Raw genomic sequence first — 25,440 nt, 5'->3', positions numbered from 1 at the left:
CTGTCTGGTATCTAAACAAAGCCTAAGATTTATGCTCCAAGCTTTGTGCAAAAGGGCACCAGGCATCAATTGTGAAATGACATCTACTGTACCTACAAACTACAAAGGAGGGGATGATTGTCCATTTCAGTGGTATGTTTGAGCAACAATGATGCATCCCTGGTGTTGAGTCAATATGCAATCTGCTGCATCAGAACTAAAAGCTCAATTGCATTGATTTCTGCTCATTTCTACCAGTATATGGAAGACAGGAAGCCAACATACTCAATGGTACAGTCAGATCATTGACATGGGCATTCATCTGGGTGTGAAGACCACATGTGTTAAATGACTCTCCTTGTCACCATGGTTTTAAGAGATAAATGAGAGAACTAATTGAATTATGATTCCATAAGCATCTGCACATATCACAGGCAAAAAAAACTGTGTGGCAGTAAGTTTTAAAATGTCAATATAATCTTCTTGTCAGTTTTCACCTCCACTCGGTACCTGCTTATCTTGGTAATTCACTCTGAGGTGCATGTACACGGATGTAGCTAGTAGTGATTATACTGCTGGTCAGTAATACAAGGTGGGATTACATTCTGTGTTGTTCCTGACAATGGGCTGTTGGCAGATGGAACTTAACCTAGACAAGCATGAAGTAGCGTACAAGACATGTACAATAAATGGTAGGAACCAGTCATCAATGTTGATGGACTTAGGAACCTGTGGAGCAAGTCCATAGCTCCCTGAAAATGGCAGATATGATAGTGAAGAAGGCATTCGACATACATCATAGACCAAGGCATTTAGTATAAGAGTTAGGTTAGAAACATAGAAACATAGAAAATAGGTGCAGGAGGAGGCCATTCGGCCCTTTGTGCCAGCACCGCCATTCATTGTGATCATGGCTGATCGTCCCCTATCAATAACCCGTGCCTGCCTTCTCCCCATACCCCATCCCCACTCCACTAGCCCCTAGAGCTCTATCTAACTCTCTCTTAAATCCATCCAGTGATTTGGCCTCCACTGCCCTCTGTGGCAGGGAATTCCATAAATTCACAACTCTCTGGGTGAAAATGTTTTTTCTCACCTCAGTCTTAAATGACCTCCCCTTTATTCTAAGACTGTGTGTGGCCCCTGGTTCTGGACTCGCCCAACATTGGGAACATTGTTCCTGCATCTAGCTTGTCCAGTCCTTTTATAATTTTATATGTTTCTATAAGATACCCCCTCATCCTTCTAAACTCCAGTGAATACAAGCCTAGTCTTTTCAATCTTTCCTTATATGACAGTCCCGCCATCCCAGGGATCAATCTCGTGAACCTACGCTGCACTGCCTCAATCACAAGGATGTCCTTCCTCAAATTAGGAGACCAAAACTGTGCACAATACTCCAGATGTGGTCTCACCAGAGCCCTATACAACTGCAGAAGAACCTCTTTACTCCTATACTGAAATCCTCTTGTTATGAAGGCCAACATTCCATTAACTTTCTTCACTGCCTGCTGTACCTGCACGCCAACTTTCAGTGACCGGTGTACAAGGACACCCAGGATGTACAAGTCTACAAGTACAGGATAGCATGTTGCAGCTGTATATATCATTGGTCTGGCTGTACTGGGAGTATTGGGTACAGTGAAACAGACAGCATCTCTTTAGAGAAAGAATGGGGACGTTTCGGGTCGAGACCCTTCTTCAGACTGAGAGAGACATGGAGATATGGGTGGGTGAGGTGTGAAAATGAGACATCAAAGCATACAAAGAACCAAGGAAACTGTAGAATAGATAGTTGTTAGTTATGGGGAAGGTGAGGTGTTGCGTACAATTCTGGCCACCACGCCACAGGAAACATGCGGTAGCATTAGTTAGACTGCAGAAGAGATTCACCTGTATGTTGCTTGGGATGGAGGACTGGTGTTACCAGGAGGAATTGGCTAGATTTGGTTTATTCTCACAAAAACATTGGGACTGAGGGGTGGCTTTGCAGCAGTTTGTAAAATTGTGAGGGGCATGTGTAAGGTGGATAGTCAGAATCTTTTTCCCCAGAGTGGGGGAATCTAAAACCAGAGGGTGTAGGCTTAAGGTGAAACGGGAGAAATGTGAGCGCGTTTGAGGAGTATGTTCTTCACACGTGAATATTTAGAACAGCTGCCAGTGGTGGTGGTGGAGGCAGCTACAATTATAGTGTTTAAAAGGCATTCAGACAGATACTTGGACAGGAAACGTGTAGAGAGATTTGGCCAAATTCAAGCAAATGGGATTAGCATGGAAAGGCTTTATGGTTGGCATGGATGGGGTAGGCCATGGGTTCTGTGCCCTATAACTGATTCCAAAGAGAGCAAGATTTTTTTTTTAAAGTCTGAATGAAACATGAAAAAAATCCATAATTGAAATTAAGGTTCCTCCTCTCAATGAGCTTAAGGTTTCTGGGGGGGGGGGAATGCAATTCCTTGGCAACAATTAGAGGAGTACACATGATCCATTCTCAAATAACATCACTAATAACAGTGGGCAGTCTGCACCCCAGCGGCTTGAACATTGACCTCCAATTTCCAGTAGCCCTTTCTGTCTCCTCCCCTTCCCAGCTCTCCCTCAGCCCTCTGGCTCCTCCTCTTCCTTTCTTCTTCCCGCCCTCCCCACGCTGCATCAGTCTGAAGAAGGGTTTCGGCCCAAAACGTTGCCTGTTTCCTTCGCTCCATAGATGCTGCCGCACCCGCTGAGTTTCTCCTGCACTTTTGTCTACCTTCGATTTTCCAGCATCTGCAGTTTCTTCTTGAACATTTCATCTACTCCACTAATAACAGTTTATCTGGTCACCCATCTCTGTAATCTTTGAGGAATCTCACTGTCTAAAATTACTATCAAAAGTAGCCTGCATTATGGTGCCTGGACTCTAAAGTCGTTTATTGAAGGTCTCTTGTAACATTTTGAGAGTAGTGAAAACTTGTGTATTCGCCTGGCTTTTAATAACAAACTATGTTAGTACCACCAAATCACAGCTTTTAAGGCTCCATTGCATCATTGCCATGGTGACGATGACAATTGCATGCCATTAATTAGAAGGTTGTATAATTTCCTGCCATATTGTGCGTATATGAAAGATTAGTAAATCCTGCTCTGAAACCTCAATTTCATCACAGGCTGTCAATGACCTTTGCATTTCAATGAAGCGTTTCAACAAACAGAAAACGTGTTCTTGAAAGCTCCCAGTACAAAATGTTCTGAAATGCGTTTATGTGGTACCTCTGTTAAACATTTTCAAGGAAAGCAGTTATATTCAAATTATTCTTGGATCAGAACTTTTGTTTCCTTCAGACACCAGCATTCCAACATAAACTAATATAGGGCAGATTATCAATTTCTAACTCTCTCTGATAATACAGTCCCTTGACTGGTGACACCAAACCTGACAAAATGTGGTTTTAACAGCATCATGTGCTAACTGGTTTCTGAATGGGGCCATCTCTTGACAGCAGAAAATTATCGTTGCTTATTTCTCTACATTAACATTATACCACCTGCCAAATAATTGGAAATATTATGAGAGAAGTTCCAAGCAGCAGCCACTGTAACGGGTGAAGTAATCAGTCGATGAATTATACTTGATGTGTGCTGGCAGACAGACGGGCATTCCTGGAGAGCTGGGAACATATTGCCTCGTTAACCCTTCAGTTGCAGAATGGAGAGTAGTCAAAAGGGCAGGGAAACCTTTTCAAAAAAAATGGGTCTATCAGGAATAGAGAAGATACCATACTGTGCGGCATGGTGGCGCAGCGGTAGAGTTGCTGCTTTAAGCCCCTGTCCCACTTAGGAGATCTAAACAACAACCTCTGGTGACCTTGCCCGCCACCCAAAAAAAAATCAAGGTCAAGGTGACCTGCAACCTCCTACCACCTCCCACGCAAATGTTGAAAACCTTCCTCGACTATGAAGAAAACCGACTTCGACTAGACCTGTGACTAAAAAATGATCGATTTTTAAAACAGCAACCTATTTTTAGTTGAGGCTGGTTTTAAACATGATGGAAAAAATAGCAGCAACCAAGATGAAGCCTCGACCACGCGGAAACCACTTTCGACCATTAGGGAGAGTGACCAAAACCTCCGGTGACCTCATGGAAACCTTGGGTGGCGGGCAAGGTCACCAGAGGTTGCTGCTTACGTCTCCTAAGTGGGACAGGGGCTTTACAGCGCTTGCGGCGCCAGAGACCCATGTTCGATCCCGACTACGGGTGCTGTCTGTACTAAATTTGTACGTTCTCCCCGTGACCTATGTGGGTTTTCTCCGAGATCTTCGGTTTCCTCCCACACTCCAAAGACGTACAGTTTGTAGGTTAATTGGCTTGATATAAGTGTAAATTGTCCCTAGTGTGTGTAGGATAGTGTTAATGTGCAGGGATCGCTGGTCGGCGCGGACCCGGTGGACCGAAGGGCCTGTTTTTGCGCTGTATGTCTAAATTAAACTAAACCATGCTGTGGATTTTAAATTGCACAACTCGTTTCCTAGAGAACCAGACTGGTTCACAGTTGTTCATGCATGTCCACATTCTTGTACTGCATGTTGAAATGGATGTCTCCTTGCCAGAAGCACTGCAAGGAGTGTTGCTATTACAGTCCATTCTGGGCTTGCCAAGCTTCTGATTGAGCTTGGAGCAGAAACTAAACTGCTGGAAGGATTCAGCAGGTAAGCACTAGTGCCCCACCACAGGTGAGATCTTCCAGCAATGTTTTTGTCCTGATTCCTTGTGTTTCCAGTCTTGTTGGTCTTTCTTTGTCTGTCGATGGCAACATAACAGGTGATATTTTAACAAAACTGATCATAAGCTACCAAGAAGGAAATGGTTAAAAATAAATGTGTTTGAGTAACACCCTACAATCTTATAAAGCCCCCCAAATACAGAAACAAACTTAAAAATGATGGAGAGAGAGGACATTTTGAATAGAAACATTCAAAATAGTCAGTGCCTACCTGAGTGTCATGGGTAAATCCAGCTCCTGGTTGTTAGAAAGTCATGTCATAAGTGATAGGAGCAGAATTAGGCCTTTTGGCCCATCAAGTCAACTCCGCCATTCAAACATGGCTGTTCTATCTCTCCCTCCTAACCCCATTCTCCTGCCTTCTCCCCATAACCCCTGACACCCGTACAAATCACGAACATTGATATGTTTGTGGTGCTGATTATAAGGAATGTTTGTATATTCCAAGACTTAAGCCCCTGTCCCACTTTCACGACCTAATTCACGACCTCTGCCGAGTTTGCCCTTGACTCATACTCGCAGCATGGTCGCCACGAGGTCGTAGGAGGTCGTAGCAGGTTGTGATGCTAGTCGTAGGTACTCGTGGCATCAAGTAGGTCGGGGCGTTTTTCTAGCCTGATGGAAAATGTCCACGAGTAAAAAAGGTTGTGAATTAGGTCGTGAAAGTGGGACAGGCCTCATGGGTCGTGGGAAAGTGGGACGCTTCCTCATGCTCGTGAGTGGTCTCCGCGTACTCGGGGCCTCAAGTAGCTCGCGGCGTTTTTTCCAGCCTGATAAAAAATGTCCACGAGTAAAATAAAGGTCGGCATGGAAAAAATTGATACTTTTTACTCGTAGGTAGGTCGTAGGTAGGTCATAGGTAGGTCGTAAGTAGGTCGTAGTAGATTGTGATGGTAGTCGTAGGTAGTCGTGAGTAGCCGTAGGTAGTCGTAGGTCGGTAACAATCCCGAGGAAAAAATGTAAACAAGACATAATTTTATCATGTGATCATTTTCCACTAGTAGCTAGTCGTAGTTGCACTTAGATATGGAAGACTGAGGTCATAGACATAGTCGTAGGAGGTCATAAACATAGTCGTAGGAGGTTATAGATATAGTCGTAGGACGTCATTTACTTCGGCGAGTCAACATGACCTTGACATTTTTTTCAACTCGTCTAGGGTCTTCTAAACTCGTGGATTAGGTCGTCCAAGTGGGACAAGCCCTTTAGAATCAAAGAGTCAGTATGATCCATTCAACGTGCAGGGTATATTTTGAATAGCTCTCTGTCATTAATTTTGAAATAGAGACCAAACATTAAGTCATCTCAACCAACCACTGGAATATTAAATGTAAAATTAAATATTAAATCTCTTGAAATGTTTTCACACTCACAGAGCTTGAGTTTAGCTCGGAGCTAGACTGACATGTCAGATAACAATCTGAACACACAGCCATTGAACGTGAAGGAAACATTAGCTATTTCATGACAAACATGATAAACAATACCCCATGTCTTACTTGACCTAAATAATCAAAATGTTGTTCTCTGCTAGTCTGTTTTTGAGTCATATAAATCAAGTTTAGGCTGTGAAGTCATGTGATAGCTACACAAAAATGCTGGAGAAACTCAGCGGGTGCAGCAGCATCTATGGAGTGAAGGAAATAGGCAACGTTTCGGGCCGAAACCCTTCTTCAGACTGATGGGGGTGGGGGGAGGTGGGGAGAAGAAAGGAAAAAGGAGGAGGAGGAGCCCGAGGGCTGAGGGAGAGAAAGGAAGGGGAGGAGACATCAAGGGTTAACAGAATTGTGAGAATTCAATGTTTATGCCACCAGGATGCAGACTCCCCAAGCGGAATATGAGGTGCTGTTCCTCCAATTTCCGGTCTTGCTCACTCTGGCCATGGAGGAGACCCAGGACAGAGAGGTCGGATACAGAATGGGAGGGGGAGTTGAAGTGCTGAGCCACCGGGAGGTCAGGTTGGTTAATGCGGACCGAGCGGAGGTGTTCGGCGAAACGATCGCCAAGCCTACGCTTGGTCTCACCGATATAGATCAACTGACATCTAGAGCAACGGATGCAATAGATGAGGTTGGAGGAGGTGCAGGTGAACCTTTGTCGCACCTGGAACGACTGCTTGGGTCCTTGAATGGAGTCGAGGGGGGAGGTAAAGCGACAGGAGTCGAGTGGGGAGGTAAAGCGACAGGTCATGTGATAGGATCAGAATTAGGCCATTCGGCCCATCAAGTCTACTCCACCATTCAATCATGGCTGATCTATCTCTCCCTCCTAACCCCATTCTCCTGTCCTCTCTCCATAACCTCTAACACCCATAAGAATCAAGAATCTATCTATCTCTGCCTTAAATATATCCACTGACAGCCTTCTGTGGCAAAGAATTCCACAGATGCACCATCCTCTGACAAAAGAAATTCCTCCTCATCTAGGAAGTGCAGCAAAATGATTGTCAGGTCAATTCTATCTGCAGACACATCTAATCCCTTTAAGGGTCACTCCTTTTAAAATGTTAGTTTGAGAACATCAACAAAGGCATGTAATAGGAATAACAATACAAAGATAGACACAAAAAGCTGGAGTAACTCAGCAGGACAGGCAGCATCTCTGGAGAGAAGGAATGGGTGACGTTTCGCCTCTCGAGACCCGAAACAGCACACATTCATTCTCCCCAGAGATGCTGCCTGTCCCGCTGAGTAATGCCCCTGTCCCACTTAGGAAACCTGAACGGAAACCTCTGGAGACTTTGTGCCCCACCCAAGGTTTCTGTGCGGTTCCCGGAGGTTGCAGGTGGTTGCCGGAGGTTGTAGGTAGTGGAAGCAGGTAGGGAGACTGACAAAAACCTCTGGGAACCTCCGGGATGCACACGGAAACCCTGGGTGGGGCGCAAAGTCTCCAGAGGTTTCCGTTCAGGTTTCCTAAGTGGCACAGGGGCATTACTGCAGCTTTTTGTGTCCATCTTCGGTTTAAACAAACCATCTGCAGTTCCTTCCTGCACAGGAATAATAATGCAATGTTTTAAAACTCAAATCAGATTAAAGTTCTGAAAGCCAACCACATTTTGCAATGAATGATGGTGATTCAACAGGATTGTAGAATATTCCCCATCCCAAAGGGGCCCCAACACGTGAATGCTTGAGATGATGCTGTTGCATTTAGAACTGTGAAATGCCAGATAAGTGATCCCAGTGGCCTTCCTCTTGAACCACCACCGTTGCAGACATCACTGCAGTAGAAGTTATAATGAGTGATTAAGACGTGGCAGACCCAAACAATCTGTATTTCTGCTCACAGCAGATATCACGCTAAACATATCAGGAATGGTAGGCATCTGAAGGGCCTGTCCCACGTAGGCGATTTTTTTTAGGCGACTACAGGTGACTAGGCTGTTGCCACATGGTCTCCGGGGTGTTGCCTGTATGGTCGTGAGTTGTCTCCTCAGTCGCCCAATGAGTCGTAGCGTCTTTCTGGTCGCCGCTGGATTTTGAAATGTTCAAAACTTTTCGGCGACCGTGGGCTTGTCGTAACTTGTCTTCTCCTGTCGTAGGTTGTTGTAGGTTGTCGCCAGGAGGCCGTAGATTGTCGCTGGTGCGGGCTTCGGTGAATTCCATTGTCGTAGTTGCCGGCGGTCGCCTAAAACATCGCCTAAGTGGGACAGGCCCTTGAGTGTCTCGGAACATTGAGAAACTTTCAGTAATATTACTGTAAAAAAGGTCTCAAAAAATTGAGGGAATTGAAGTCAACGAAACATGAAGAGATGTAGAAACATAAACCTTCACATCCATTCCATCATTCAATGATAATGGCCTACGCCTCAACATGCCTTGAGTCTCTTGTCGTTGAATGGTCTATTAACCTCCACAGTGAACATAGAAACATAGAAACATAGATAATAGGTGCAGGAGGAGGCCATTCAGCCCTTCGAGCCAGCACCGCCATTCATTGTGATCATGGCTGATTGTCCCCAATCAATAACCCGTGCCTGCCTTCTCCCCTTGATTCCACTAGCCCCTAGAGCTCTATCTAACTCTCTCTTAAATCCATCCAGTGACTTGGCCTCCACTGCCCTCTGTGGCAGGGAATTCCACAAATTCACAACTCTCTGGGTGAAAAAGTTTTTTCTCACTTTAGTCTTAAATGGCTTCCCCTTTATTCTAAGACTGTGGCCCCTGGTTCTCGACCCGACCAACATTGGGAACATTTTTCCTGCATCTAGCCTGTCCAGTCCTTTTATAATTTTATATGTTTCTATAAGATGCCCCCTCATCCTTCTAAACTCCAGTGAATACAAGCCTAGTCTTTTCAATCTTTCCTGATATGACAGTCCCGCCATCCCATGGATCAATCTGGTGAACCTACGCTGCACTGCCTCAAGCACAAGGATGTCCTTCCTCAAATTAGGATATTAACATTAAGACATTAGGACATTAACATGTTCAGTGGCTCCACCATCACAATTGCTGAGAATTGGGAACAGGGTGTCCTGCCCCCTTTCTTCTCCCAAACACTCCACCTTTTTACACCCTGTCCCTCTCCCCTGAGCTCCTCCTAGTCCTGCACCTATTTCTCCCTTGTAACTACATTCCTTCCTCTAGCTTCACAATTCACAACTCTTCAATTCTTTTGTCTCACACCTTCTGTCTTTTCATATCTGGCCTTTGTCCATCCACCTGCATCTCAAATATACATTCAATGTATCATCCTATTACCTGCTAGGCCTTGTCCTACCCCATCTCATTTCCAGCTTTCTTCTCTCCCCCTCCCCACACCCTACACTCAATCTGCAGGACGGAGAATCCTGGCCACTATTCACGGGATGGCAGGGCAAAATAGGAAACTAATGATTTGATATTATTTCTCAGCAAAATTCTGCAACTATGGTTTGCATTATTGTCATGAAGTCGCAGTTGCGTAGCAGTAGAGCTGCTGCATTACAGCGCTTGCAGCGCCAGAGACCCGGTTTCGAACCTGACTACGGGTGCTGTCTGTACGTAGTTAGTACGTTCTCCCCGTGATCTGCGTGGGTTTTCTCCGAGATCTTCGGTTTCCTCCCACACTCCAAAGATGTACAGGTTTGTAGGTTAATTGGCTTGATATGAGTGAACGAGTGGGTTAACATATGATGAGTGTTTGACAGCACTGAGCCTCTACTCGCTGGAGTTTAGAAGGTTGAGGGGGGACCTCATTGACACTTACAGAATAATGCAAGGCATAGATAGGGTGGATGTGGAGAGGATGTTCCCACTGGTGGGAGAGTCCAGGAACAGAGGTCACAGCCTCAGAATTAAAGGGTGCTTTTTTTGAAAGGAGGTGAGGAGGACCTTCTTTAGTTAGTTGCTGTGCAATGGAACTCATTGCCATAGAGGGCTGTGAAGGCCAATTCAGTGGATATTTTTAAGGCAGAGATAGACAAAGTCTTGGTTAGAACGGGTGTCAAGGGTTATGTGGAGAAGAAAGGAAAATGGGATTAGGAGGCCGAGATCAGCCATGATTGAATGGCGGAATAGACTCGATGGGCCGAATGGCCTAATTCTACTCCTCTAACTTGTGAACGTGTATAATTATAACTTGTCCCTAGTGTGTGTGGGATAGTGTTAATGTGCGGGGATCGCTGGACGGTCCAGACTACGTGGGCCGAAGGGCCTGTTTCGGCACTGTATCTCGAAACTAAACTAAACAAAAAAAGTTAGAGATATTTATTTTTAATGTCATATGATTCGCAAGAGTCAAATATGGATTCACAAAAGGGAAATTCTGTCAGAAGGTCTTTTGAGGTTGTAGCTAGAGGGGGCATGTGTGCATGAATCTCGATTTTCAAAAGGCATTTGATATGGGTTCAAACAAAAGGTTGTTGCATAAAAAGGGCTTAGCATGAATAGAAGATCAGTTAGGGAAGAGAAAACTGAGGAGGAATGATGGGATTTTTTGGTTGGCAGGTCGTAGCGCGTGAAATGCTACTAGGATCAGAACTTCAGCTTTGCATTCTATGCTAATAGTGGGTGTGAGCTGAAAGGGCAACATATCTAAGTTCACTGGTAGTCAAGAACTGGTTGGGAAGTGAATAGAGAGGAGAATGCAAAAATAGACACAAAAAGCTGGAGTAACTCAGCGGGCCAGCCAACATCTCTGAGAAAAGGAATAGGTGACTTTTCAGGTCGAGACCCTTCTTCAGACTGAATGGAAAGAGACCGGTTAATTGAATATGTAATCCTAGGGACAATGTGCGAAATATAGTTTGAGGAAAGGACTCGTCCCGAAACGTCACCTATTCCTTTTCTCCAGAGATGCTGTCTGTCCCGCTGAGTTACTCCAGCTTTTTGTGTCGATCTTCGGTTTAAACCAGCACCTGCAGTTCCTTCCAGCGCATAGGAAATTAGAGATTGGTCACTTTGCTTGAAGAATAATAAATCAATGTTTTTGAAATGGTAAGAAACTAATAAATGCAAGTGTACAGAGAATGAGGTTCATGAAATGGTGAATGTTAACATGGCAGTATAGCATGTACGAGGCAAATTATGAGGGAAATACAGTGTTAAGGGCCCGTCCTACTTAGGCGATTTTTAGGTGACTATCGGCAACTGTCATAGTCGTAGCAGGTCGATGAAAAAATGGCGACTGGACCCCCCCCGATGACAACTCCCCTACGATAAAGTCTACGACAATGTCTACAACAACTTACCACCCAGTCGACGTCAAGCTACCGACAACCGGCGACCCATTAGGACGTCCATCTACGACCACACCTATGACAATCAACAACAACCGAAGTCAACCTACATCCACCCGCAACAAGCTACGACAAGCAACGACCCTGTCGGCGACAAGTGAAGACAATTCAGTCCGGTACCTGTTGCCGGTTGACGTAGGTTGACGTAGGTAGTCGCCAATGAAACTCACCGAAGTCAGCACCAGCAGCAACCTACGTCATCTGGTGACAACATATGACAGCACCTACGTCAGGAGAAGTCACGCTACGCTCATTGGCGTCAAGCCAACTGTCGCCGACTGTCGCCGAAAATTATTGAACATGTTGAAAATCCAATGGCAACCAGAAAGACGCTACCAATCTTTGGGCGACTGAGGAGACTACTCACGACCATACAGGCGACACCCAGCAACCATGTGGCCACAGCCTAGTCGCCTGTAGTTGCCTAAAAAATAGCCTAAGTGGGACAGGCTCTTTAACCTTTTATTGAACAAGGGTTGTAATATCAAAATAATTAAGTCTTGATATAATTGAGCATGGCATTATTGAGACCACACGTGGAGTATTAAACGTAATTTAGTCGGAAAAATGCCCTTGCCTTGGAGACAGGGCCACGTTGATTCCTGGGATGGGAGGATTGTGCTTTGAGCAAAGAAGATAGACACAAAATGCTGGAGTAACTCAGCGGGACAGGCAGCATGTCTGGAGAGAAGGAATGGGTGATGTTTTGGGTCGAGACCCTTCTTCAGGCTGCTTGTCTTGAGGAAGATCTTTGAGATAAGAGCCATTTAGATTTCAACATGTTACATTCAGTGACCCTGTTACTCCACAGATGCAGGTCGAGTAGATGCACAGATTCTCTTGTCCAAAGCAAAGATCTTATAGCGGAGCAAGATAGGCTACTCCTGCGAAATGCAATGGGCTGACGTGTAGTACGCTATGGAGGGGATCATGGGCATTTTTCCCCGCCCATTTTAGTAACCTGAGCCTACCTGACCCGACCCGACTCCCAGTGTAATCAATGTTGCGGGGCAACAGTTTGTGTGTGTTAGATTCATAAATCTGTCAGTTCATACTTCTTGTCAACAATAACATTTGACTCTGGTAATTGTCTTTTTTAATGTTTTTTAAATAATTTCTTTTTAAATGGCTCACAAGCAGTGTTTGAGTTGATTTTGTAGTAACCGGAACCGACCCGACTCGCAGGGTAATTGACATTGCGGGGGAACAGTTTTTGTGTGTGATATAGGGTTAGATTCATAATTCTATTAGTTCATAATTCTGTTAATTCTTGTTAAAGAATAAAATGTTTATAAACACACATACATGAATGTGATATAAATGTATATAATCATAAAACACACACAATTATATTTCTTCTGATCCAATGATGAACTTTATTTCAGACTAGACAAGGGACATTAAATAAGAAACATTGTAAACCTCCCCGCAACTTCACACACACTAGGACCTTATCCCCCCCCCCCCCCCCCCCCCCCCCCCCGGCACTCCCTCGCCTGCCCCCACACTACAATGTCTCCCCCCCTCCTATGCCCCTCTCCCCGCTGCCCCGGGCCGCGCACCCCCTCTCCCCGCTGCCCCGGGCCCCACCCTCCCCCTCCCCGGGCCCCACACTCCCCCTCCCGCTGCCCCGGGCCCCACACTCCCTCTCCCGCTGCCCCCGGGCCCCACACTCCCTCTCCCCGCTGCCCCGGGCCCCACAATCCCTCTCCCGCTGCCCCGGGCCCCACACTCCCTCTCCCGTTGCCCCGGGCCCCACACTCCCGCTGCCCCGGACCCCACACTCCCTCTCCCCGTTGCCCCGGGCCCCACACTCCCTCTCCCCGCTGCCCCGGGCCCCACACTCCCTCTCCCCGCTGCCCCGGACCCCACACTCCCTCTCCCCGCTGCCCCGGGCCCCACACTCCCTCTCCCCGCTGCCCCGGACCCCACACTCCCTCTCTCCACTGCCCCGGGCCCCACACTCCCTTTCCCGCTGCCCCGGGCCGCGCACTCCCTCTCCCCGCTGTGGATCCAATCTTTGGCCGGAAGCAAGATGGCGGAGCAAGATGGCGGAACAAGATGGCAGAACAAGATGGCGGGGGCAGGTTGCTAAAATGAGTCATATAATCACCCATGAATCCGCCCATGAGCGTACTACACGTTTGCGTGAGAGTAACCCATCTTGCTTCGCTATAAGATCTTTGGTCCAAAGTAGGTAAATTGAGGACCTGAGGACAAAGGTTTAAGGTAAAGGGAAAAAGATCTAACATGAATCTGAGGAGTAACTTCTTTCACCCAAAGGGTGGTGGATGTATGGAACAAGCTGCCCAGAGGAGGTAGTTGAAACAGGGACCATCCCAACATTTAAGAAACTGTTAGACAGGTATATGGATAGTTTGCAGAAGGGTCTCGACCCGAAACGTCGCCTATTCCTTCTCTCCATAGATGCTGCCTCACCCTCTGAGTTTCTCCAGCATTTTTTTGTCTACCTACGACTGTTCCAGCATCTGCCGCTGTTTCTTAAACAGGTACATGGATAAGATAGGTTTGGAGAGATATGGGCCAAACGCGGGCAGGTGGAACTAGTGTAGCTGGGACAGCTTGGATGGTGTGTGCAAGTTGGGCTGAAGGGCCTGTTTCCATGCTGTATAACTCTGTTGCTGGACACTTTCATTCTCCTTCCCATTCCCACACAGTCCTTTCTGTCCTCGGTCTCCTCCATTGTCAGAGTGAGGCTAAACGTAAATTGGAGGAACAGCATCTCATATTTCCTTGGGCAGCTCACAGTCCAGTGGTATGAATATTGATTTCTCTCACCAGGTAGCCCCAGCATTCTCTCTCTCTCTCTACCCCTCCCCTACCCAAGTCACACTAGTTTCTTGTTTTCACCCAACAAACAGCTAACAATGGCCTGTTTCCTTTATCATCGTTAGTCTTTTGTATATCTTTCATTCAGTGTTCTTTATCTCTCAACATCATTGTCTATATCTCTCGTTTTCCTTATCCCTAACCAGTCTGAAGAAGGGTCTCGACCCATTCCTTCTCTCCAGAGATGATGCCGGTCCTGCTGAGTTACTCCAGCATGTTGTGTCTACCTCTGCCGGAGAGAATGCTTGAAGCTGGGTCACTGACAGCATTGAAGAAGTGTCCAGATGAACACTTGAATCACTTAGGCAGACAGGGCTATGGACCAAATACTGGGCATGGGGTTCATCAGGAAGAATGTTGATTGGTTGGAGTGGGCGGATTGGTTTAAATAGACGGTTTCTGATCTGTGCAATGCTGTGATTCTAATAATTCTAATAAATTCTAATAATTCCATTCTTGGGCTAGTACAGGGCCCTCCATAATGTTTGGGACAAAGACCCATCATTTATTTATTTGCCTCTGTACTCACAATTTGAGATTTGTAAAAGAAAGAAAATCACATGTGCTTAAAGTGCACATTGTCAGATTTTAATAAAGGCCATTTTTATACATTTTGGTTTCACCATGTAGAAATTACAGCAGTGTTTATACATAGTCCCCCCCATTTCAGGACACCATAATGTTTGGGACACAACAATGTCATGTAAATGAAAGTAGTCATGTTTAGTATTTTGTTGCATATCCTTTGTATCCAATGACTGCTTGAAGTCTGCAATTCATCAACATCACCAGTTGCTGGGTGTCTTCTCTGGTGATGCTCTGCCAGGCCTGTATTGCAGCCATCTTTAGCTTATGCTTGTTTTGAGGGCTAGTCCCCTTCAGTTTTCTCTTCAGCATATAAAAGGCATGCTCAATTGGGTTCAGATCGGGTGATTGACTTGGCCACTCAAGAATTGACAATTTTTTTGCTTTGAAAAAATTCTTTGTTGCTTTAGCAGTAGGTTTGGGATCATTGTCTTGCTGTAGAAAGAACCGCTGGCCAATGAGTTTTGAGACATTTGTTTGAACTTGATCAGATAGGATGTGTCTATACACTTCAGAATTCATTATGCTACTACCATCAGCAGTTGTATCATCAATGAAGATAAGTGAGCCAGTACCTTCAGCAGCCATACATACCCAGGCCATAACACCCCCACCACCTTGTTTCACAAATGAGGTGGTATGCTTTGGATCTTGGGCAGTTCCTTCTCTCCTCCAAACTTTGCTCTTGCCATCACTCTGATATAAGTTAATCTTCGTCTCATCTGTCCACAAGACCTTTTTCCAGAACTGTGGTTGCTCTTTTAAGTACTTTTTGGCAATTGTAACCTGGTCATCAACAGTTGTATCATCAATGATACAAGTGGTTTGCATCTTGCAGTGTAGCCTCTGTATTTCTGTTCATGAAGTCTTCTGCAGACAGTGGTCTTTGACAAATCCACATCTGACTCCTGAAGAGTGTTTCTGATCTTTCGGACAGGGGTTTGGGGATTTTTCTTAATTATAGAGAGAATTCTTCTGTCATCAGCTCTGTAGGTTTTCCTTGGCCTGCCAGTCCCTTTGTGAGTAGTAAGCTCACCAGTGCTCTCTTTCTTCTTAATGATGTTCCAAACAGTTGATTTTGATAAGCCTAAGGTTTGTCTCTAACAGTTTTATTCTTGTTTTTCTGTCTCATAATGGCTTCTTTGACTTTCATTGGCACAACTTTGGTCCTCATGTTGATAAACAGCAATAAAAGTTTCCAAAGGTGATGGAAAGACTGGAGGAAAGACTAGGTGCTGAGAGCTCTCTTATACCTGCATTAAGGAGGCAATTAAACACACCTGAGCAATTACAAACACCTGTGAAGCCACGTGTCCCAAACATTATGGTGTCCTGAAATGGGGGGACTATGTATAAACACAGCTGTAATTTCTACATGGTGAAACCAAAATGTATAAAAATGGTCTTTAATAAAATCTGACAATGTGGACTTTAACCACATGTGATTTTTTTTCTATTACAAATCTCAAATTGTGAAGTACAGAGGCAAATAAATAAATGATGGGTCTTTGTCCCAAACATTATGGAGGACCCTGTAATTCAACCAAACATAGGATAGCAAAGTAGTGACAGCTGTAGATTGTAAAATATTACTTTGGGAGGATTTAGAATTGCTCCAGTGGTAAGGGCCTGTCCCACATACGCGTCCTAGGCTCGCAGATTACGTGGTTGCTTGAGGCGTACGGGCACCGTATGGCCACGTGGGGCCGGTCCCACTTACAAGTGCGGAGGGTTATGGATTCGTGCGGGGCCGGTCCCGACATCGCGTGGGGCTCCAAAATTCTTTCAGTGAACTAAATCTTCGCACGCCAATGGCCTGTCGCGGAACTAACGGCCAAAGTGGGACAGGCCCAAGACCCTGGCGCGACGCAACGTCTCATCTCCAACAGCAGCAGAAGCAGGCAAACGATCGCCGAGCTCGGCCTGGGGCTCACGGCCGTTGCGGTCCGGATCCGCCCCCACCTCTACTCCCAGAGCGGGGCCAAGAAAATTGAAGAGAGACACAAAATGCAGGAGTAACTCAGCGGGACCGGCAGCATCTCTGGAGAGAAGCAATGGGTGACGTTTCGGGTCAAGACCCTTCTTTTTAGACTGAAGAAGAGTATCGACATGAAACGTCACCCATTCCTTCTCTCCAGAGATGCTGCCGGTCCCGCTGAGTTACTCCTGCTTTGTGTCCATCTTCAAATGATGTAATGCGCTCCAGACGGCTGTGCGTACGCATGTAATCGCGCCGGACCTTCGCTCGACCGTCTCGGCTCAACGCGACCACGAGGTCGCATAATTTGCGTGCCAAGGGGCACGTAAGTGGGACAGACCCTTAGGTCATTACAAGTACATCCTATCTTGCTGTATCATTCAATGGACACATTGCACAATGAGATCCTTTCCTGCATCTCTGTTTTTGCCGCCAGCATGTTGTGAGTTTTGCTGATTGACCCTACATTCAGTGTAGCCTCGAATGCCTCTGTTTAAATGGCTTGCTGGGCTTTTAGAAAACATACATACATTTCGGTCAACCACATTGATGTGGGTCTGGAATAACATTCGCCCAAATTTACTACCTGTCTGCCCATATTGCATTGGATTACAGAAGAATTTAAAAATCAATTTTCAAACATTAACCTTAGATCGCTTTGTGTGAAATTCAACCGTATCATTTTGAATAATGTTTATTCAATACCATTAAGTTGGAAAATTAATGAAAGCCTTTCATGCCATTTTCTTACGGAATTAATGGATATGATAGGTTCATCCACATAGAAACATAGAAACATAGAAATTAGGTGCAAGAGTAGGCCATTCGGCCCTTCGAGCCTGCACCGCCATTCAATATGATCATGGCTGATCATCCAACTCAGTATCCCGTACCTGCCTTCTCTCCATACCCTCTGATCCCTTTAGCCACAAGGGCATGTGTCTCTCTGCGGTTAATATGTGAGTTTCCTACTATTTGTACTTATCAATCCCAATTTGGGAGGCAAAGAAGAGACTCAAATCTCATGGACAATGATACAATGATACAATGATACAATTTATTTGATGTCATTTGAACCTCATTGAGGTTCAAACGAAATGTTATTTCTGCAGTCATACACACAAGAAAAAGAACCAAGACAATTTACACAAACATCCATCACAGTGAATCTCCTCCTCACTGTGATGGAAGGCAAAGTCTTATCTCTCCCCTGCACTCCTCGTTCTCCTCCCGATGTCAGAGTCAAAGCCCCCGGCGGGCGATGGTAAGTGTCCCGCGGCCATTAAAGCCGCGCCGGGTGATGCAAGACCGCGCTCCGGGTCTTGGTGTTGGAGCCCCCAGCGTGCGCTAACAAGTCCCGCAGCCATTTAAAGCCGCGCCGGGCGATGTAAGGTCCCGCTCCAGGTAATTTTCAACCCCACAACTCGGGCGGGAGAAGTCGCCGTTGCGGAAGTCCGGAAAAGCGGTCTCCCACCAGGGACCCGCGGGCTCCCGGTGTTACTGTCCACCAGACCTGCGGTTGGAGCCTCCGAATCTCCGGGGTTGGGTCACAGCGGCGCGCCACCACCATTCCTCCCGCTCCGAACTCGGCCAGCTCCACGATGGTGGGTAAGTCCGCAGGCTCCGCGACTGGAGCTCCCAGGTTGTTCCAGTTGGAGGCCGCTCCACGGTGCTCGGCCCCAACGACAACGGAGACCCGACAGAGAAAAGGTCAGGTTCTCCGTGCAGGGGGAAGATTTTAAAAGTTTCCCCCCGCCCCCACACACATACCCAGTTTAAAAAAAAACACTTTAAACTACATTCAAACGAGACAAAAAATAAAAAACGACAGACGGACTGCAGAGGCCGCTGCGACGTGAGTGCGATGTGTCTTGCTTTATCGGAACAAGGATAAGCAAAAAATGGCTCAAATAAGTTATCATATTACTTTTTTTTTTAATTCTCCCCCCGGCATGAAAAGTCAAACTTCAGTTATCTTTTATGTGCATCATTGATTTAAGTGTGAAACTGAAAATAATATTGCTGCCAAACATAAATTCCACCTTCAAACTAAAGAGCGCAAAAGTAATTCTGGTATTTTATTGATCATCTGGAAGCAAGCCAACTGATTCATGTTAAACGACAATTATGAAATAACTCCTTTTGCTCTGAAAGTTGTAAATGATTGATGTACAGCAAGGTGGCAGAGGTCACTGTGTGTCTTTCTTTTGACTTTAGAAGGTTGTGTTAATCAGTTTCATGAAAGAATGTGACGTTTTATGATTTCTATCTTCCAGTGTGATGGAATTGTCCTTGACCTCAGTAACATGTCACTGGAAGGGATTGCAATCCTTAACATTCCCAGTATGCATGGCGGCTCTAACCTTTGGGGTGAAACAAAGAAGCGAAGGAACTATAACCGCATGAGTAAAAAAGTCCCAGAGAAGCTGGTTTCAACAACAGTAACAGATGTGAAGGAACTGAAGTTCTGTGTGCAAGGTAGGAAAATCCAATGTCCATTTAACTTGTGAGTTTCTATTTAATGTCAGTCTGTGGCATGAGTGATGTCATTTAGTCACATGAATTAGCACATAAATCGTTATAAGAATGAGAGGCCCAGAGTATTGTTAAACACATATTTAACATTGACGATGATAATTGTTCTGATTGATGTTTATCTTATCTGCGGTGCTCAAGCTCCATCTTAGGTTTTCATTTCTTGTTGGGTCCAAGGGCATTAGATACCTTCCCAATTGGCCATTCTCTTGACGTGATCCCAGCACAACGAATATTAACAGACATGATAACTACACACCCGGTAATTCAACAGCTCATTTCCACGTGGCACTTGCTGAGGCTGGGGTGGGAGATTGCAACCTTCACGAGGTCCACCCTGTCGCGACGAATGCAATCAACCTGGTGTGCACTAACAGAAGATCAAACAGAACAAGTTGTCTTACAACTTTAGGCTGTGCACGCCATATGCATGAAGAAGAGGGCTTGCTGAGGTGATCTCAGTATAACAGTAAAACTCCTGTCCCACGGTACGAGTTCATTCCAAGAGTTCCCCCGAGTTTGCCCTGATTCGAACTCAGAGATTTACGGTAATGGCCGCTCGTCGGTACTTGGGGCTCACGTGGACATGTTTCATCATGTTGAAAAATCTTCACGAGTCTTCCCGTGCTTACCTGCCGTTAGCGAGTCTTCCCGAGTACCTGCCCTTAGCGCTAAGAGACGTCCCAGAGCTCCGACGTACCCGCTACGTTCATTCTCCGTGCTTACCACGAGTGATTTTTTTTAAACTCGGGAGAGCTCTTAGAATGAACTCGCACCGTGGGACAAGGCTTTAAGCAAAGGAGGCAGCCACAAAAAGCTGGTGTAACTCAGCAGGACAGACAGCGTCTCTGGAGAGAAGGAAGGAATCGGTGACGTTTCAGACCGAGAGGTAGGGAAAGGGAAACGCAAGATATAGGACAAATGAATGGAAGATATGCAAAAAACAACAACAATCGAGGAAAGGTGGAGCCCACAATGGGCCATTGTTGGCTGTGGGGCAGGTGATAACAAGTTATACAGACACTGAAACTCAACAGGATGACAGTGAAATTAGTACGGCGACTGGGCTGGTGGAGGGACGGAGAGAGAGGGAATGCAATGTTTAATCAAAAAATTAATTGTGATTTTTCTAACTTCAAGTAACCCTTACATTCCCTCTCTCTCCGTCCCCCATCCTGGTTGTTATACGTTTCACTATCGTCCTGGTGCGTTTCACTGTCTGTATAACTCGTTCTCATCCAACCCACAGCCAACAATGCATATCTTCATCTGTGCTATACCTCTCGTTTCCCTCTCCCCTGACTTTCAGTCTGAAGAAGGGTCTCGACCCGAAATGTCACCCATTCCTTCTCTCCAGAGATGCTGCCTGTCCCGCTGAGTTACGCCAGCATTTTGTGTCTGCCTTCAGCATAATCAAGGACGAGTCGCACCCCGGCCACTCCCTCTTCTCCCCTCTCCCATCAGGCAAAAGGTATAGAAGTGTGAAAACACACACCTCCAGATTCAGAGACAGTTTCTTCCCAGCTGTTATCAGGCAACTGAATCATCCTACCACAACCAGAGAGCAGTGCTGAACTACTATCTACCTCTTTGGTGACCCGCGGTCTATCCTTGATCAGACTTTGCTGGTTTTACCTTGCACTAAACGTTGTTCCCTTATCATGTATCTGTACACTGTAAATGGCTCGATTGTCATCATGTATTGTCTTTCTTCTCACTGGTTAGCATGCAACAAAAACTTTTTACGTGACAATAAACTAAACTAAACCTTGTACCAAAGGGTTGATGTAAAGTATATGCTGTGCCAATTCTTACAATTAATATATGTGACCCACTTCGCCAAAGATTCACATAACATAACATATGAAATAAGAATATATTAATTGAAGCATCTTAGTGCTTGTGTCCAGTTGCCAAAGTTATTTGACTCCTTGGCACATAGTTACACATATACATTGAGACAACAGACTTTTGATAGACCACAGTGAGTAGTTGATTAAAAATGTGTTGGCGATGTTTGGGTTAATTTTCGCCTTGTCATGGTGTGTAATGCTGTACAGCAAGCCTCGGATCAACAGAAAGGCATTCGAGTCACTCCTGACAGACAACCTTTCATCCTCACAGCTCATTGAAAGGTGGATTAGTAGATACATCCAACTATCTCTCCATCACTGGGCAACGCAAGGAAAAGGAAATCATAAGAGCTAACGTCTTCCTCATAGATTTCAGTGTTTTGAATTCCGTTAATGATCTAATTCGTGGCCTTGAAATGAGAACGGAGTCTGATAGGGCAGTTGGGAGCAACCATTTCATCTGGTGAGGAAATCTGAAGAAATAGTATCATCTTAAAAGTAGAACCAGTCCATTTCGCAGTTTATAAAGTCTAGGAGCAGAATTAGGCCTTTCGGCCCATCAAGTCTACTCCGCCATTCAATCATGGCTGATTTGTCAAAGATGGACAAAAAAAGCTGGAGTAACTCAGCGGGACAGGCAGCATCTCTGGAGAGAAGGAATGGGTGATGTTTTGGGTCAAGACCCTACTTCAGAAGACCTGACCCGAAACGTCACCCATTCCTTCTCTCCAGAGGTGCTGCCTGTCCCGCTGAGTTACTCCAGCATTCAATGTCTATCTTTGGTTTAAACCAGCATGTGCAGTTCCTTCCGACACATGGCTGATCTATTTTTCCCTCTCAACCCCATTCTCCTGCCTTCACCCTATATAGCCTGACACCCGTACTAATCAAGAACTTCTGAGTCTAGGCATAAGCCCATGCTCACAAAGAGGATTGTGGAAATCTGGAACCAAAGGGTCGCTGTTGGGAGTGGGGCTGGGGTTGGGTGTGGGGTTGGGGTTGGGTGGGACGGGTGGGAGGTGGTTAATGTGAGAGAGAGTAGGGTTAAGTAACTTTAATTTGGCAAAAGAATCAAGGGTTATCGAACAAAGGTAGGCAAATGGGTTTGAGTCATAACCTATGTGTAGGAAGGAACTGCAGATGCTGGTTTAAACCGAAGATAGATGCAAAAAGCTGGAAGAACTCAGCCGGTCAGACAGCATCTTTGAAGAAAAGGAATAGGTGACGTTTTAGGTCATCTGAAGAAGGGTCTCGACCTGAAATGTCACCTATTCCTTTTCTCCAGAGATGCTGTCTGACCCGCTGAGTTACTCCAGCACTCCAGCACGCTGAGACCCGCTGTCTGACCCTCCGACCCGTCTGACACGCTAGAGGCAGGAAACATGTTCCTGATGTTGGGGGAGTCCAGAACCAGGGGCCACAGTTTAAGAATAAGGGGTAAGCCATTTAGAACGGAGATGAGGAAAATCGTTTTCAACCAGAGAGTCGTGAATCTGTGGAATTCTCTGCCTCAGAAGGTAGTGGAGGCCGATTCTCTGGATGCTTTCAAGAGAGATAGAGCTCTTAAAAATAGCGGAGTCAGGGGATATGGGGAGAAGGCAGGAACGGGGTACTGATGTGGATGATCAGCCATGATCACAATGAATGGCGGTGCTGGCTCGAAGGGCCGAATGGCCTACTCCTGCACCTACAGTATTGTCCATTGTCTGTCTGTCCCACTGAGTTACTCCAGCTTTTTGTGTCCATCTTCAGTTGTAACCTAACTGCATGATAGAGGTTGGTGAACAGATGGATGTGGGTGGAGGAAGGAACTGCAGATGCTGGTTTAAACCAAAGATAGACACAAAATGCAGGAGTACCTCAGCAGGACAGGCAGCATTTCTGGAGAGAAGGAATGGGTGACGTTTTCTCCAGACTACTGAACTACAGACCAGTCTGAAGAAGGGTCTCGAATGCGAAACGTCACCCATTCCTTCTCTCCAGAGACACCACCTGTCCTGCTGAGTTATAAAGCGTTCTTCTTATCTCAGTCCTAAACGGCCCCTTAATAATGTACGGCTTTCAAGAGAGAGCTAGATAGGGCTCTTAAAGATAGCGGAGTCAGGGGATATGGGGAGAAGGCGGGAACTGGGTACTGATTGGGGATGATCAGGCATGATCACATTGAATGGCGGTGCTGGCTTGAAGGGCCGAATGGCCTACTCCTGCACCTATTGTCTATTGTCTATTGTCTATTGTCTATTGGCTCACCAGTGGTTTTCCCACCAGCACCTCCCTGCACACAATTGGTTTCAGCATCCAAGTTTTGATCTTTCACATCAAGTATGGTGTTTGGTTGAATCAACTGTGAGCCTGCAGAATAATATCCCAGCATGAGTCTAGAACTCCATTAGGTGAAAAGCAAAGCAAGGGGATGTGCGGTTGGGGGTAACTTTATGACATTGGCCTGCTTTGATGTGTGCCAGCTGTATAATGAACTCGCATTTCCTATTGAAGTGACCACTTCCCTTCAAATCACTGAGATCGCACAGTGCTTGGTTGCATGTTAACATAGTATTGCAACAACAATTGCTTTTCTGAAACACACCTTTAACTCTGAAAATGTCACAAAATACTTTGCAAGAGGCATGCACCCAAACTGGATATAAACCAACTGTCTTTCACATTGTGGATTCTATCAGTAGGCGTAATTTATTCTTATTTGAATACTATGTAAATTGATTAATAGCAAGGACTGACCACACTCGATATCATCTATCATCTTGTGTTCCAAAGGTTACAATGCCAAATGTTTACTGCTGGTGAGCCTTTGAAGCAGGATTTAATCTACCTGAGAGCATTGTTGACAAGTGTAAATGATAGGAAATGTCCTCCCCCTCTCACATTCCTTTATTCTATTTCCTTTTGTACTTCCTCTAAAGTTGTGTGTGCACCCTGTGTGGTGCCGCTTGTTAAATTCAAAACCAATAGCAAAGAAACAATCAAAGTGTAGTGAGACACAATGCTGGTGTAACTCAGCGGGACCGACAGCAGCATCACTGGAGAGTGGGTGACGTTTAGGGTCGAGACCCTTCTTCAGACTCCACCCTCTCTCACTGCACCCCCTCTGTACTTTGATCATTGTGTAGCTGCTCTTCAAAGACAACATACACCCCAGCTGTAGTTACACCCAGAACTGACTCTTATGAAGATTTTCAAACATGAAACGTTCGTCAGCATTTAAAATTCGCATTTTAAAATTTGTTTAATAAGGCGTTCGACAAGGTTCCGCATGGTAGGCTGCTCTGGAAGGTTAGATCGCATGGGATCCAAGGAGAGATAGCTGAATGGATGGCAAATTGGCTCCATTGAAGGAAGCAGAGGGTGATGGTGGAAGGTTGCTTCTCAGACTGGAGGCCTGTGACTAGTGGTGCACGTCAAGGTCTGGTGCTGGGCCCGTTACTGTTTGTCATCTACACCCTCTCTCACACCGCCCGCTGCTGAAAGACTCATCCATGCCTTCATCTCCTCCCGACTGGACTATTGCAACTCACTTCACCTTGGCATCAGCTCCACCTACATCAACCGACTCCAACTGGTCCAGAACGCAGCCGCCCGACTCATCACCCACACCAAATCCTGGCATCACATCACTCCAGTCCTCAAAAAACTTCACTGGCTTCCCATCTCCCACCGGATCACCTACAAAATCCTGGTCCTCACCTACAAAGCCCTCCACCATCTGGCCCCCCCATATCTCACTGACCTCCTCTCCCCCTACCAACCCTCACGGTCCCTCAGATCCACATCAGCCGGTCTCCTCTCCATCCACAAGTCCAACCTCCGCAGTTTTGGGGACAGAGCCTTCTCCAGGGCAGCTCCCAGGCTCTGGAACTCCCTCCCCCAACTGATCCGCAATTCCGTGTCCCTCACCATCTTCCAGTCCCGCCTCAAGACCCATCTCTTCACCGCTGCCTATCCTTAGCCCCACGTCCCCGTCCCTTTTCATCTGTGCATTAATTGCCTCATACTGTGTTTTGTATTGAATTCTGTCTTTACTTTGTGTACTAGTCATGTCTCTACTATTTATTTCATTCCCCTTACATGTTTTTCCTCTACATGCTCAATTTTTGTAAGGTGTCCTTGAGACTCTTGAAAGGCGCCCATAAATAAAATTTATTATTATTATTATTATCA

At 45.8% G+C, this 25,440-nt stretch overlaps 1 protein-coding gene across 1 annotated transcript in view; it reads left to right on the top strand.

Moving 5' to 3' along the window:
- The window catches only part of dgkg (diacylglycerol kinase gamma), a 580,221-nt gene that overhangs the window by 466,810 nt on the left and 87,971 nt on the right, over positions 1–25,440 (top strand). The window contains exon 23 of the mRNA XM_033023568.1: positions 19,153–19,354. Coding sequence (XP_032879459.1) covers positions 19,153–19,354 — 202 coding nt within the window. The remainder of the gene's footprint in view (positions 1–19,152; positions 19,355–25,440) is intronic.

The sequence above is a fragment of the Amblyraja radiata genome, chromosome 7 (genome assembly GCF_010909765.2).
Source record: "Amblyraja radiata isolate CabotCenter1 chromosome 7, sAmbRad1.1.pri, whole genome shotgun sequence".
Lineage (NCBI taxonomy): Eukaryota > Metazoa > Chordata > Chondrichthyes > Rajiformes > Rajidae > Amblyraja > Amblyraja radiata.
This window is presented reverse-complemented; position numbering and strand designations above follow the sequence as displayed.